This window comes from Eutrema salsugineum, unplaced genomic scaffold (assembly GCF_000478725.1).
Source record: "Eutrema salsugineum unplaced genomic scaffold, Eutsalg1_0 scaffold_1, whole genome shotgun sequence".
NCBI lineage: Eukaryota > Viridiplantae > Streptophyta > Magnoliopsida > Brassicales > Brassicaceae > Eutrema > Eutrema salsugineum.
Window position 1 is genome coordinate 20,150,765 of NW_006256909.1, and position 16,440 is coordinate 20,167,204.

At 41.2% G+C, this 16,440-nt stretch overlaps 1 protein-coding gene across 1 annotated transcript; it reads right to left on the reverse strand.

The window, feature by feature from the left end:
- Positions 1–10,924: 10,924 nt before the first annotated feature.
- LOC112082150 lies at positions 10,925–13,942 on the reverse strand. Its single transcript, XM_024149249.1, has 2 exons — positions 13,374–13,942; positions 10,925–13,190 (listed from the first exon to the last, which is right to left on the reverse strand). Exons 1-2 carry the CDS (start codon positions 13,940–13,942, stop codon positions 10,925–10,927), a joined length of 2,835 nt encoding a protein of 944 aa, XP_024005017.1.
- Positions 13,943–16,440: the final 2,498 nt, after the last annotated feature.

The following is a 16,440-nucleotide window of genomic DNA, read 5'->3' on the forward strand; positions in this document are numbered from 1 at the left end:
CATGACGCTACTTTCATGCAGTAAAAACGAATTCAGAAGAAAAACTTCTAAGATTCGGCTCAAAAGCTCATGGAATCCTCATCGAACATATAAATCCCCATCGAAAATCCCTTAATCCCAACAATAAAACTACTCAGACATAATGAACGAAATCAAAGAAATAATATTAAAAAGTAGAATAGAAACCGAAATTGAAAAAGAAAGAACAAGGGTTCAAGAGAACAAATCTCTCTCCCTAAAAGCTAAAGCAAAAAAATAAAAGTATGAAGTAAATATTTCGGTGGTTATGATATTCTGTTTTGTTTAGGGTTCATAAGACATGTATTTATAGTGCTCAAGACCTCTCTGGACGTCACTTAGGGTTTATCCAAATGTGGGCTTCAGAAATGGGCTTTTTGGGCTTGGAGGTGGATGGCCGCGGTCGGGACAAGTGTGACCGCGGGGAATGAGTGGTTTGCCGCGGTCGGGATGCTCTTGACCGCGGGAAATTGCTTGTTGGCCGCGGGTGGAAGTCCTTGCCGGCTGGTTTACGGGACATCTTGCTCTTCACGTATCTTTTGATTGAACCGTTGGATTGCCAAGCTGTAAAGTGCACTGGAAAGCTGATACTTCCATCTTTAAGGTCTCCAAATTTGAGCTGGATCAGACGGTGAGAAGGCCTTCAATCAGGGGTGAACTTCTGACGGTTTGACTCTGAGCTGAAATCTGGTTTTCTATCCATTTTGTTAAGTTTTTCCCTAAGTTTCCTGAAAAGAGTCTTGGAACTACAAATACTAGAAAAAGTAATAAAGGTACTTAAAAGCAACTAAAAACATAGAAAAAGTATTTCAAAACGATCCATAAAAGTGGTCAAAATACGGTGTTATCAACTCCCCCAGACTTAAACCTTTGTTTGTCCTCAAACAAAGGAAAAGCCTAAACTGGTTAAGTGAAAACAAAAATAGGGAATGCACAAATCTCATAGACATGAACTCCTAAACTAGGACCAAAGATAGTGCATCAATCCAAAACTTAGTCTAGAAAATTCTCACCAATGCACAAGAGATACTAGTCCACTTTTTCCGTCATGCAAAACTTAAACAATCTAAATCTTGATTCCAGTCATCATCCAGGGTAGACGGCGTTTGGCATTAAAGGGCTATTTAAGTGGTGGAGTTAAAGTGTTTCGGGTTACCTGAAGATCTGGAGGATGCAAGATAATATGCAAAACCGCAAGAGAGATAAGAACCTGTTGATGACCACAGTTTTCAGTCACTTCTTCTTGCCAAATGTTGTTGCATAATCCTTCCTACTTTAATGTAAACAGCTATTCCCCCAGACTTAGATTCTTTCCGGGAATCAGAAAACAATCTCCAAAACTCCATAAAATTGAACCCCAGTTGCCTTGGGACTTAAAATTCGACCTCTCTAGACTCTCTAAGGCTTTTATTTCCTTCTTTTCTTATTTTCGGATTTTTTTTTATTTTTTTTTAAATTTGAAAAAGGAAATGTCTTTTAAAGAGATAGAGACTAGAGGACGAGATTGTACGAAAATTTGAGATTTTTCTAAGGCAAACTGAGCTTCTTCTTGTGTTGAATCCTTCCGGGAACTTTTCCGGCAAATCGCAGGTCTCTGTCCTTGGTGACTGAAAACTGCGTCGTTCCTCTTTCTCTCCAACGTTTTTGCACTTATCTGCATATAAGACAATAGAAAACAAGAGTGCATGTGGTTTGAAAGAGGATTGGTTAAGGTGGGGAACTAGCTAAAGATGAACTAGCCATTCAGGATCAACAGAGAGTGGTAAAAGGATAAAGGAGTCCTGAATGTATGATTCGTTTCCCTGGTCTAATGCTTCAATGAGAAAATTAAGTCCTAATTAAGTCCAAATAAAACAGAGCTAGTGTATCCCTTCATCTAAATCGAAATCATTCAAATTCCTCTGGGGTACTTCGTTTCAAATGTGCTTAGCTACCGCCTAGTCTAGTCCTAAATCATGAATCAGCAAGTCACTAGGAACAGTCTAAAGCATACAGTCAACTATCATTGATTCATGTTCACCATTCCCTTTAAAACGTATTTTGTTTCGAAAACCGATTTTGAAAAACTTTAAGGAAAATGCAAAAAGTGTAGATAATGCAAGACTCATGAAAGAAAAGTGGTTAGAAAGGGATGAAATCCTCCCCCAGACTTAAATCACACTGTCCTCAGTGTGAAACAAGTCGAGATTGGATGAGAAAAATGCATAGATAATCGAATTGGTAAGGACAAAGAGAACTTACCTGGATCCGGGATGCTGGTGGAGATGAACCGGATTCATTCGAAGAGGTTTTGGGAGGGTGATGGGTCGTGATGAAGGTGGTGGAGGGTGATGAATGAGGTGGAGGCTGATTGGTGAGGTGAAATGAGGTGAAAGGGGTGGTTTGGGGTCGGGTTTGGATGTCAACGACCAAGTGCCGCGGTCAGGGGCTGCACGACCGCGGCGAACCATTGCTTGGCCGCGGTCAGGACTACGCGACCGCGGTCAAAGGGGTGTTTCCCGCGGTCCGAACATCTGCGACCGCGGGGGCTTATATCGCGGCCTCTTCCTGCTTCTCCTTGGTTCCTGCTGGGCCGAGCAGTCAGGTACCATCCTTCTTTTTGGTTTTTTTTCTGGTTTTTTGATTTTTTTTTTTGCCTTTTTTTTGTTTTATAAGAAACACCTGAAACTAAGAAAAAGAAAGAGATCAAAAGAAAAAGAAAGAAAAATCCTAAAGAAAACAATATCTAAATGGGTTGCCTCCCATTAAGCGCTTATGTTTTAAGTCGTTTAGCTCAACTTTTGGTGTTGGACGTGACTTATTCCAATGAAGAAGACCTTGTCCTGAGACAAGTCTTTTTCGACATCTCCTTGCTTTGCCTAGCAGGTTCTTCGTCACTCCAAAGTTCTTCTTCAAGCTCTTGTGCTGCAGAACATTTTCCTGCTTTGCTGTTGTATGGAACAGCTTCTGTGAAGACATCTTTGTCGATATTGGCAAATGAAATCCTTCCGGTTTGGCAAGTCTATTATAGCTCCGGAAGTTGTTAGAAAAGACCATCCCAGAATCACTGGATATGTTGCATCTCTCGTTTCGACAATGTAGAAGTCGACAGGCACTATGCAATCTCCTATTCTCAAAGGAATTTCATGAGCTATTCCTTGAGGTGTTGCATTTGAATCATCAGCTAGACTAATCTTTGCTCTAGTCCTGCGCAGGTGTTTAATGCCAAGTCTCAAAGCAATTGCCTTGGACATCATGTTAAGACAAGCTCCAGAATCACAAAGCACGTTTTTAAACATTTCTCCTCTAATAGAACAAGAGATAAGAAACTGACCTACACCTTCTATTCTATGAAGTATTCGAACAGGTTTACCTCTTCTGGCATGATTGAACAAGTCTTCTATCTCAGGGATTGATTCTTTGATCTCACAGAAGTAGTGGCCTATCATAAAGTCTTTGCAAGCTCTGGCAAACATGATTCCTTCAGGCAAATTTTGAACCACATCATTAAATTCGTCGAGCTTTTCTTTGCTGATTTTGTTGGTGTAGTGGCTGCACTCTTCCGGTCTTTGGTGGTGGATTGAATAAACAGCAGCATCAGGTGATGTTCTGGGAAAAGTCAGACGTCTGGCCCTCCCAAAGTAGGTTCGAATATCCTCCTTTGTCTCCTTGCTGTACCTAAAGAAAACTTGCAAACAACCAAGATGCCATATATCATCGAAACCTGTGTAAAGAGGGATTGATTTCACAAACTTGTTGAATTCAACGAGCCTTTCTCTGGAGATTGGTGCTCCTAATTCCGCCATTTTGTCTGGATTCCCTCCTTCTATGAACAGACGATAGTCTTCGTCTTCGAGGTAGTTCCCTTCATATTCATCCTCATATGCTAAAATTATGGTGCAAGGAGATGTCCTCATTTTCTCCTTGAGATGTTTTTGGAGATGATAGCAATACCCCGTTTGCTCATGAAGAGGGGGCTTTGACCATCCCCGCCAGATGTATCAAATAAGAATTGCCCTTTAGGAGTGGAAAAAGGGCTAAAAGGTATCTGACGGAGTATTTGCCGCGGGTAGGGGGCTTCACGACCCGCGGGTGGAAGGGTTTTGCTGCAGTCAGGATGCTCACGACCACGGGTGGAAGCTTGTTGGCCGCGGTCACGATAGTTCCGACCGCGGGAATGAGGCTCCGAGCTGTTTCCTCCGTTTCGTCTGCTCCTTTGCCATCTGAACTGATTTCTGCACCTTCTAACTCTGTCTTCTCCTCTTTTAGGCTAAGATCTTCGATGAGAAGCGTCGAACCATTCGTTTCACGTCCTTGCATAAGCTTTTCGACCTTCTCTTCGATTTCATCGAGGGTATAGACTACTTTGCCCACGGTTGAGTCTATTGCCTCTGCTTTCTCTTGAACCTTGTGTACTCCATCCCAAATCTCTTCCACGTAAGAATAGGTTTGGTTGTTATGGTAGTTAATAGTCTCTTCTGCTTCACCAAGTTTGATCTCTAAGGTGTGGATGCTCCAACCGGCTTTGCGAATGCGAACTTCGTGTGCTCCAACTCGTTCTTCGATTGCTTCCATCCTCTCCTGGACGGTTTCAGCACCTTCGTTTAGTTGGCTTTCGATGGTCTTGACTTGAGCTGAAAGATCTTCAAGCTTTCTGTTAAAGCGCATTGACAAGTCGTCAATTTTCTCGTCGACTGTGGATCTTGCTTGAACGTCGAGTAAGTGCGAGACCGCCAATTCTAGTAGTTCCAATCGGTGAGTGGGTTGGACGTTTTCATTCTTGTGAGGCAAACAACGAGCAGGTTGTTCAGGGTTGGCCATTTGAGGTGCGTAGGGTTCCTTCTGGGACATTCTGTAGTCTTCGCTTTGAGTTTTTTCGTAGAGATCGCGTAGATGCTTCTCTCTGCGTCTGGTGGCTTGAGGAGTGTTATAGAAACCTTCCTCATTTTGTATATTACGATTTATAGGATCCATATCTTCTGAAATGGAAACAAAATAACCGAAAAATGGAAAGTTGCAGAAAAGGGGGTTCTAGAGTCGATTTACTAACCTTTCTCGGGGTTGTCAAGTTTTACCCTAATTGAAATCAATAGCCGCAAGTGCACAGCTGATCGATTGTAGTACTTAGGGATCGAATCCACAGGGAAGGAGGATCTTTTCCTGCAAAAGCCTTCGAAATAAGTATAAAGTAAGGAAGTCTAGAACCAAACGGTTTTGTGGGGGTTTGGTGGTGTGTTTAAAATGTAAAAGCGAAATATTAAAAGAGAATACGGGAATTAAATGACGTAATAACTAAACTTAACGAAAATGACTAAAAATGTAAAAAACGGATATCTAATTGCTTAAATGAAAATGAACTAAAAAGGAAAGACAATATTGAACTAAAGCTTGAAAGAAAATCGGTGTAAATTAATAGGAAAGAAGGCGTTGGGGTTCAGGGAAGTTTTCTCAGGGGTACGAACGATTCAAAACATTGCTAGAGAGTAAATTTGATAAGATCTTAGCTTAAACTTTTCGAACTGGAGTCACGGACGTATGAATACGCCACTGTCGTGATCATAGACAACTATCTCTCTCAACCCTGACCAGTAGGTTTCCACTCTGGCCCTGGAAGAGAAGAGATGCATTATGTTTAAGACTCGTCCTAATTCACAAATCGCCCATAGGTAGGTTTCCACTCCTATGTTTGTTTTGCTCTCCCAAACTAGATCTGATACCTGATGAACACTTTCGTGTCACCAAGCATCTGGATCAGATTGTAGTTCATGACGCTACTTTCATGCAGTAAAAACGAATTCAGAAGAAAAACTTCTAAGATTCGGCTCAATAGCTCATGGAATCCTCATCGAACACATATATCCCCATCGAAAATCCCTTAGACCCAACAATAAAACTTTTCAGACATGATAAACAAAATCAAAAACATAGTATCAAAAAGTAGTACAGAAACGAAATTGAAAAAGAAAGAACAAGGGTTCAAGAGATAGATCTCTCTCTCTCCCTAAAACCTAAAAACATTGCTAAAGAGTAAATTTGATAAGATCTTAGCTAAAACTTTTCGAACTAGAGTCACGAACGTATGAATACGCCACTGTCGTGATCATAGACAACTATCTCTCTCAACCCTGACCAGTGGGTTTCCACTATGGCCCTTGAAGAGAAAAGATGTATTATGTTTAAGACTCGTCAGCATTCACAAATCGCCCATAGGTAGGTTTTCGCTCCTATGTTTGTTTTGCTCTCCCAAACTAGATCTGACACCGGATGAACACTTTCGTGTCAACAAGCATCTGGATCAGACTGTAATTCATGACGCTACTCTCATGCAGTAAAAACGAATTCAGAAGAAAAACTTCTAAGATTCGGCTCAATAGCTCATGGAATCCTCATCGAACACATATATCCCCATCGAAAATCCCTTAGACCCAACAATAAAACTTTTCAGACATGATAAACAAAATCAAAAACATAGTATCAAAAAGTAGTACAGAAACGAAATTGAAAAAGAAAGAACAAGGGTTCAAGAGATAGATCTCTCTCTCTCCCTAAAACCTAAAAACAAAGCTTAAAGTAAAATTTCTGTAAAGTATTTCGTCTCTCTTCTTCTCTTCTTAAAAACGACCTAAATGATATGTATTTATAGTCTCCAATACTCTCTGGTGCCTAGGGTTCCGGAATTGAGGCTGGGAAAATGATACGGGCTTCAGAAATGGGCCTTTGAACTCGGAGTTAGCTGGCCGCGGTCGGGATGTATGTGACCGCGGTGAATGGGTGGCTGGCCGCGGTTGGGATGGTTCTGACCGCGGGGAATGGCCTGTTGGCCGCGTGTGGAAACGCTTGCCGGCTGGTTTATGCGACATCTTGCTCTTCGCGTATCTTTTGATTGAACCGTTGGATTGCCAAGCTGTAAAGTGTGCTGGAAAGCTGATACTTCCATCTTTGAGATCTCCAAATTTGAGCTGGATCAGACGGTGAGAATGCCTTCAATTGGGGGTGAACTTCTGATGGTTTGACTCTGAGCTGAAATCTGATCTTCTATCCATTTTGTTAAGCTTTTCCCTAAGTTTTCTGAAAAAAGTCTTGGAACTATAAATATTATAAAAATGTAATAAAAGTACTAAAAAGCAATTAAAAACATAGAAAAAATATTTCAAATCGATCCATAAAAGTGGTCAAAATACGGTGTTATCAAGTATTATAATATGTTATGATTATCCAAACTTTTACCGACTTAGTGCAATAATTTATGTATTTACATCTTTTATAAATAGTGCATATCTCTCTTTGTAACTGAAGTAACTTACACATGACAAAAAAATAAGAAATCTTCCCTTTCTCTCTAATAACTCTCTCGCTCTTCTCCACTTACTCACCTTTATATACACTTCACACCACTCATATATATATATATATATATATACAAACACACATATCATCCTATATAATATCATATATAATATTTAAAAGAAAACAATATCATTCACATATTGTTTTATCATAATTTTTAATTATTTTTTTCGGCAAAACTATCTAACTAAGTGTAGTAAATTACACTTATTTTTAAATCACAAAAAATACAAAAAAGAAAAAGAATATCTATTTGTATATTGTTTTTGGAAAAGTAAAAAACAATTATTCTTGTTTTACAAAATTATATGATGCGTTCTACTATTTACTCTATAATTGACATATTATAAAATATATATTCTATATAATTTAAAATTTAGTTTTGGCCTAAATAGTAAATTAGAATATTTTTGTTCTTTTGGGAGAAAATCTTTTAAACCCAAGTCAGAAAACTGAGTAAAAATACTGCAGAATAGTAAATCGGAGAGAGGAAAAAGAGATTGAAAAACCAGAAGGAAGAGTTTAGGGTCATGAGCTCTTAGGAAAGAAACAAGTCTACAGGCCTTTAGTTGGTGGGTTCTTTGAGGTGGAAAGAGAGAATAAGTAAAGAGTTTGTTGGTGAAGGTGCTTCATAGTTAAGGAACCGTTGTGGAAAAAAAAGTGAATGTGGTGACAGAAATGATAATCGGAAAACAGTAGAGAGTTAGATAAAGTGAATCCTTTGAGTTACGAGAATCTAGAGAGATCATAAAGTAAATGAAGCAAAAAGATTGAACCCTTTTCTCGTTGGAAATGGTTGAGTATTTATAAGATTTTACATGATCTGAGTTAGTATATCGGATCAGATCCCGAGTTGGATCCCGCGTAATCGGGTTATGGGTTGGTTATGGGTTCCACTGGATCGTGGAGAGAATCTTTGATGATTACATCTGATATAGGACTCGGGTGAGGCTTATAAGATTGCGGAATCAATGGCTTGGTGGGATCAACACGCTGGCTTTCACGCTCTCTCATGTGGATCTGTGGGTGGAGATGGTAAGACAAGACTTGTTTCCACAAGGCTTGAATCGAGATGGGATCTGTCAAGCTGGCTTTGACGCGCTCTCTTGAGGGATCGGTAAGTGGTCGTGACGTGGATCGAAGGCACCACAGAGATGATGTGATAATCTCTGATACTGCGGCTTGTCTCTTAGTGAATCTCTCACGCAAGAACACAAACAAAGTCTCTCAAGCACAAGCTAAGAGGAAAACGGCGTTATTTTATTGATAAGGTAAAAAGGTGAGTACAACAGCTGCGTGTGGGACTTTATAAATAGTCTGTCAGCTTTGAACCTTCTAGGGTTCGACACTTAACAAAAGAAACGACATTAAAATACTCAAAACAACAGGACTTGTAAAAGAAATAAAGTAAAAATGGCAAAGCGTCTCATTTGGACACAAAAATGGAAAGTTTACTTAAAATAAAAAGGAAAAGAAACTAATTGTGTGCAACCTTTTCTGGACTTGTTCCATGCACCTCTGATGCTCTCTAGTGTGTTAGACACCACTAGGATACTCCCGTGTTACCTGCACAGATCGTACAAATGGAAAATACCTGATTAAGGCCGGTTGTGGGCTTGCTTGTTACGTTATTGATTAGGTCGTGTTCTGGTCCAAGTAGCTCGTTAGTCTTGATGTTTTCTTCGTTAATCTTGATGTTTTATTCGTCTAGAGTCCTGCTAACGTCGTGTCCTGTGAGTTCTTCAAGTATCTTCTCGCGTCCTACTTCATGTCCCTCTTCTTGTCTCGTTTGCTCGTTATCGGCTCCGTGTCTTGAAACGGTTGTATCTTGAGGGTCCAATGCGGTCTCTTTGAGATTCTTGGTGTTCCGTGCTCCATTTCCTGCCAAGTAAACATGTATACCTGGTTCTAGTTGAGGCTGGCTCTCTTTGAGGCTCAAACGTGCGAAACCCTCCATTATGTCCTTTGAGGCTCAAAATCGGGTCCTTTGGGGCTGTCTCGCGTGTAATGCTCTTGAGAAACGGTTTTGAATGCATCTCCAAGTTCCATGGTACTTAATAATGATTCTACAGACAAATTGAACCCTTCTCTAAGCCTTCTTGCTTTGGAACGGGTCATTGGTGCTTCTTTAAGCTCCAGAACGATCGTTTGGTTTGGTGATGGTTCGATGACCTCATCATTCCCTCCCTCTTCGAGAGGTTTTGTCCTCAAAACTGGTTCACCTGCATCATAAGGAGACAAATCAGTAACATTAAAACTATGTGAAATGATTAACTCACCTGGGAGTTCCAATCGATAGGCATTGTCAGTGATCTTCTCTAGCACTTTGAAAGGTCCATCTCCGCGAGGTGCAAGCTTGGAACTCCTTTTTTATTGAAATCTTTCTGGTCTCATGTGTAGCCACACCCATTCTCCTGGTTCGTATACAAGTTTCTTGCGCCCTTTGTCAGCTCTCCTTTTGTATTCCTCCGTTTTCTTCACTATGCTATCTCGGGCCTTTTCATGTATCGTTTTAACAAACTCTTCTTTCTTGAGGCCGTCTAGATGAACTTGTTCAGCTTGGGGTATAGATGAGAGATCTAAAGACGTCAGTGGATTAAATCCATACACAACTTCAAAAGGAGACATCTAAGTAGCCGAGTGTGTAGCATGATTATAAGCAAATTCAATGAAAGGCAAACAATCTAACCATGTTTTCAAATTTTGACCAAGAGTGACCCTAATTAAAGTAGATAATGTACGGTTTACCACTTCAGTCTGTCCATCCGTTTGAGGATGACAAGTTGTAGAGAATAGAAGCTTGGTGCCAAGCTTTCTCCAAATGGTCCTCCAAAAGTGGCTTAAGAACTTAGAGTCGCGGTCAGAGACAATCGTTCTTGGAACTCCATGTAATCTCACCACCTCTTTAAAGAACAAATTTGCGGCTTGTGTGGCATCATTAGTTTTGTCACAGGGTATGAAGTGCACCATTTTTGAAAAGCGATCAACTACAACAAAGATTGAGTCTTTCTTCCTGATCTTGGGTAAACCTAGTACAAAATCCATAAAAATATCCACCCATGGTGCGTTAGGGATAGGTAAAGGTAAATATAGACCATGAGGATGTAACCTGGACTTGGCTTTATGACAAGTAACACAACGTGAGCAGCATCTCTCCACATCTTTCTTGAGGTGCGGCCAAAAGAAATGGTCAGCAATTACGGCTAGTGTTTTGTCCACTCCAAAGTGACCCATGAGTCCTCCACCGTGAGCCTCCTTCAGAAATAGCTCTCTCAAAGACCCTTGGGCAACACACTGCCTCTTATCTCGAAAAAAGGAACCCGTCGTGTAAGTGATATGAGCTAAAAGCTCCTTTGCCATGCCCTTGATAAGCTTCTCTGAATTCTGGGTCATCTTTGTATAGCTCCTTGATGTGCTCAAACCCGAGTACCTTTGCCTCCATAGTAGAGATCAATGCATGCCTTCTTGAGAGTGCATCGGCCACTACAATCTCTTGTCCCTTCTTGTACTTAATCACATAGGGAAAAGTCTTGATGAACTCTAATCATTTCGCATGGCGCCTCTTAAGCGCGGTCTGGCCTCATAAGTGCTTCAAGGTTTCATGATCAGTGTGAATAATGAATTCCTTGGACAACAGGTAGTGTTGCCAAGTTTCCAATGCTCGGACTAAGGCATATAGCTCCTTGTCGTAGGTGGGATAGTTCAATGTGGCTCCACTTAGTTTTTCACTAAAGAATGCCACTGGTCTCTTCCTCTGATGTAGCACAGCTCCTATTCCCACTCCTGATGCATCACACTCCACCTCAAACATTTCATCAAAGTCAGGTAGGGCTAGCACAGGTGCTTGTGTTAAACGGTTCTTCATGGCTTCAAAAGCTGCCTCTTGAGGCGGTCCCCATGAGAATGGTACGTTTTTCTTGATCACCGCGGAGAGTGGGGCTGCCACCATGCTGAAATCTCGTACAAAACGCATGTAGAAGCTGGCTAGACCATGAAAACTTCTAACATGACCGATTGTAGTTGGTGTAGGCCACTCGCATATTGCCTTGATCTTCTCCTCGTCTACTTGTAATCCCTGTTCACTTACTACAAAACCTAAGAAAACAAGCTTATTAGTACAAAATGTGCACTTCTTAAGGTTAGCATATAGGCCTTCCTTGCGAAGTGTTTTAAGCACTAGTTCGAGGTGTTGAAGATGATCATTAAGGTTCTTACTATATATAAGTATATTGTCGAAATAAACAACTACAAATTTACTTATATAAGCTCGAAGAACCTGGTTCATAAGACGCATGAAGGTGCTTGGTGCATTAGTCAAGCCAAAAGGCATAACTAACCACTCATACAAACCTTGCATGGTCTTAAGTGCGGTTTTCCACTCGTCTCCTTCACGCATTCGAACCTGGTGGTATCCGCTCTTTAAGTCCACCTTTGAGAAGATTGTGGATCCGCTCAGCTCATCCAACATGTTATCTAGGCGTGGAATGGGATGCCTATACTTGATGGTGATGTTGTTGATGGCATGGCTGTCCACACACATTTGCCATGTACCATCTTTCTTTGGTACTAAGAGAACTGGCACAGCACAAGGACTGAGGCTCTCACGGATATAGCCTTTGTCCATTAGATCTCGTACTTGTCTCTCTAATTCCTTAGTCTCCTCGGGGTTCATTCTATAAGTTGGCTTATTGGGCAATGCTGAACCGGGAACTAAGTCAATTTGGTGCTCTATTCCACAAAGTGGTGGCAACCCTGGGGGTATCTCTTCAGGAAACACATCCTTAAACCTGTTCAAGATGGCTTGCACTTCGGGGGGTATCTCAGAGTCACCTATGCCTGCGTTTAAACACTCTTGGAACATCATCAGTAGCACAGTGCCATTGGCACTCATGGTTTTACAAATATCACTAGATGATAGATAAAGACTGTTTTTGCTTAGCTCGGCCTCTTTGTTCATGTGCACTTGCATTTCATACACCTCGGTGAGGCTGAGAGGTGCAAGATTGTACTTACGCTCTTTGTGCATGAAAGAATAATGGTTGGTGCGGCCGTTGTGGGTTGTGGCTCGGTCAAATTGCCACGGTCTACCGAGTAGTAGATGTCCTGCTTGCATTGGCACCACGTCACAAGTGACTTGATCTTGGTATTTGCTGATGCTAAAAGGTATTGATACTTGCTCAGAGATCTTGAGCTCAGTCTGATCGTTTAACCACCTTAACTTGTAAGGGCGAGGGTGCTTTGTCTTCTCAAGACCTAATCTGTCCACCATATACTTGCTAGCCATGTTAGTACATGAATCACCATCTATGATAAGGTTACATACCTTGTTTTTGATGGTGCATCTAGTATGAAATATGTTTTCTCTTTGGGCTGTTTCCTCAGGGTGAACTAGAACGCTTAGCACTCGGCGAGTTACTAATAGTTCACCAGTATCAGGATACTCGACCTCCTCATCCATGTCATTAGAATCGTCTTCTTGCTCATCTTGAGACTCGTAGTCCCCACTTGGTGTGATGATCAAGACTCGCTGATTAGGACACTCCCTTGACATGTGACCCCTGCCTTGACATCTAAAACAAGTTATATCACGAGTTCTCGAGGGGTTACCAGATGACTTACCTCTCTCAGCTCGGTTGGATTTAGGTGCCTCAGTACTTTTGCCCTTAAACCTTGACTCGATATCCACGGCTTTACCCTTGTCTATTGGTTTAGAGCTGCTGGCGTTCCAGGTCTGATTCGTTCGGTTGCGGTTGGTGAGAGATGTCTTGCGCTTGATTTGCTGCTCCACTTGCACAGCTAGGTGCAATAACTCGTGCAGTCCACTGTATTGGGCTCTCTCCACCTTTCTTGCAATTCGTTCTTGCAAGCCGTCAATGAACTAGGCCATTAAGGCCTCCTCTGATTCTTCTAAATTCAGTGAGTTCATTAGCTTCTCAAATTCCTCAAAATATTCATCTACGCTTCTGTTTCCCTGAGACAATTTGCGAAAATACTTTTGTAAGTCTCTATGATAGTGTTCAGGTACATACATAAGTCGTAGGAGGAATTTCATGTCACTCCAAGTGACGACTGGTCCAAAACGTTGCCTCTTTCTCTCAGGCACGTTTCTGTCCCACCATGCTAATACATTGTCAGTGAGCTGTGCAGCCGCAACAGCCACCTTCTTGCGCTCAGCGTAGCCATAGCACTCAAAGATGTGCTCTAGGCGTCTCTCCCAATCTAAATATGCTTCAGGATCTGATTTTCCTGCAAAAGTTGGAGGTGTTAGCTTGAGGTCATAAGTTTGCTCTCGGGTATCTACTACCTTAGCTGGATTTCTCCTTAAAGGATCCGGTCTCCTCGGTTGTCGCTGCTGAAGAGGATCGGGTGGAAGGTCATCCTCCAAATTGGGCATCTCTTCATCATCACTCGCATCACCGGCTGGTACTTGTGCTCCTCGAACTGGGGCTCTCCTAGGTTGTGCTTCAACTCGGTCTATTCTTGCTCCAAGTTCTTGACGAATGTTTCCCATTTGTTGAGTCATGTTCCTCAACTCCTCTCTCATTGCGGTCATCATTTGAACAAGATCATCGTTCGGAACAGGTTCTCCCTCGGCCATTGTGTTAACTATGCTCGCTCAAAAGTCTTTGTACTCACAAAAACAACAAACTAGTTAAAAGCACCACCGAATAATGAGGGTAACAAAACGGTAAATTATATAACTCGACACTTAAATGAAACTAAATAATTTTTTTGTAGGGTTTTCAAATTTTTAGTTTGCAATGAACTGGAAGCAACGGTCTTAAAACTATCAATGCAACGGATTCTTTTTTTTTTAGGGTTTTCGGTTTTATGAATCAAAAGAAACTAAACGAGTATGAATAAAACTAAAGAATGCAAGGGATAGAAAACCAAAGGCAGGACCCTTTGGCTCTGATACCAAAAAGATATAAGACTCAGGAGGCTTATAAGATTGTGGAATCAATGGCTTGGTGGGATCAACACGCTGGCTTTCACGCTCTCTCATGTGGATCTGTTGGTGGAGATGGTAAGACAAGACTTGTTTCCACAAGGCTTGAATCGAGATGGGATCTGTCAAGCTGGCTTTGACGCGCTCTCTTGAGGGATCGGTAAGTGGTCGTGACGTAGATCGAAGGCACCACAGAGATGATGTGAGAATCTCTGATACTGCGGCTTGTCTCTTGGTGAATCTCTCACGCAAGAACACAAACAAAGTCTCTCAAGCACAAGCTAAGAGGAAAACAGCATTATTTTATTGATAAGGTAAAAAGGTGAGTACAACAGCTGCGTGTGGGACTTTATAAATAGTCCGTCAGCTTTGAACCTTCTAGGGTTTGACACTTAACAAAAGAAATGACATTAAAAGACTCAAAACAACATGACTTGTAAAAGAAACAAAGTAAAAATGGCAAAGCGTCTCATTTGGACACAAAAATGGAAAGTTCACTTAAAATAAAAAGGAAAAGAAACTAATTGCGTGCAACCTTTTCTGGACTTGTTCCGTGCACCTCTGATGCTCTCTAGTGTGTTAGACACCACTAGGATACTCCCATGTTACCTGCACAGATCGTATAAATGGAAAATACCTGATTAAGGCCGGTTGTGGGCTTGCTTGTTACGTCGTTGATTAGGTCGCGTTCTGGTCCAAGTAGCACGTTAGTCTTGATGTTTTCTTCGTTAGTCTTGATGTTTTCTTCGTTAGTCTTGATGTTTTCTTCGTCTAGAGTCCTGCTAACGTCGTTTCTTGTGAGTTCTTCAAGTATCTTCTCGCGTCCTACTTCATGTCCCTCTTCTTGTCTCGTTTGCTCGCTATCGGCTCCGTGTCTTGAAACGGTTGTATCTTGAGGGTCCAATGCGGTCTATTCGGGATTCTTGGTGTTCTGTGCTCCATTTCCTGCCAAGTAAACATGTATACCTGGTTCTAGTTGAAGCTGGCTCTCTTTGAGGCTCAAACGCGCGAAACCCTCCATTATGTCCAAATCGGGTCCTTTGAGGCTGTCTCGCATGTAATGCTCTTGAGAAACGGTTTTGAATGCATGTCCAAGTTCCATGGTATTTAGTGATGATTCTACAGACAAATTGAACCTTTCTCTAAGCCTCCTTGCTTTGGAACGGGTCATTGGTGCTTCTTTGAGCTCGGGAACAATCGTTTGGTTTGGTGATGGTTCGATGACCTCATCAACATCATGCATTTGACGCTCTCACCTACTTTCCTTGTCTGTAAGTTACTAGATCAGCTCTTGGTGGGTCCTTTTAGCTGTTAGTGTACGGATCGTGGAGAGAATCTTTGATGATTACATCATGCATTTGACGCTGTCACCTACTTTCCTTGTCATTTGTTGTAAGTTACTAGATCAACTCTTGGTGCGTCCTTTTAGCTCTCAGTGTATGGCTCGAGTTCAGCGGTTCAGACGCGGTATAGCCTTTTCTATACTGTTGTCTTTCTCTATGTTTCACGAGTGGTTGCTTTCATCTGACACATGTAAGGATTATGTGTTAAATGCTGATCTTGTGGGTTTCCAGAAGTATGGATGATTCACATATTCCAATTGTCGGAATAGAGGGAATTTGAGTTGCGTTCTCACCTAAAAGATACACATACCTGGCCTAGATCCTTTGATATCAAGACCAAGCTATCAGAGCTGTCTAGCTGGTTGGCTATCTTTTCCGGGTACCTGTGTGAATTACATTTTGTAATTATTTTTTTCACAAATGAGAATTTGATCTTGATTAAGGGTATTTAGCAAAGTGATTAGTACCATGAAAATGGATTAGTTTTGTTTAAGTGTTCTAGACTAAAGGAAATTGCTTGATTATGTATATTGACATCTGAGATTTATCACAGAAGTCCCCAAAATCCATAACTTCATCCAGAGATTGTCTTTTTATCCTTACCAAATCTTGCTTAGTTAATAACTTGTTTTGTGATCTTATTGAAAAATTGTTTTGTTGCTTAGTTTTGTTTTGCTTGATTAAGTCTTTATCATTAGCTACTAGTTCCACAGTAAAAAACCTACCTACTATCGTGGATTTAAGAGTTTCTTACATTCTAATTAGGTTGAGTTTTCCCATTTAAATTCACTCATCTAATACTAC

Coding starts and splice junctions, on each gene's coding strand:
- LOC112082150 (XM_024149249.1), bottom strand. CDS start 13,942: ATGGCCGAGGGAGAACCTGTTCCGAACGATGATCTTGTTCAAATGATG. Junction 13,191..13,373: donor AAATTCCTCCTACGACTTAT/GTATGTACCTGA, acceptor ACGAATTGCAAG/AAAGGTGGAGAGAGCCCAAT.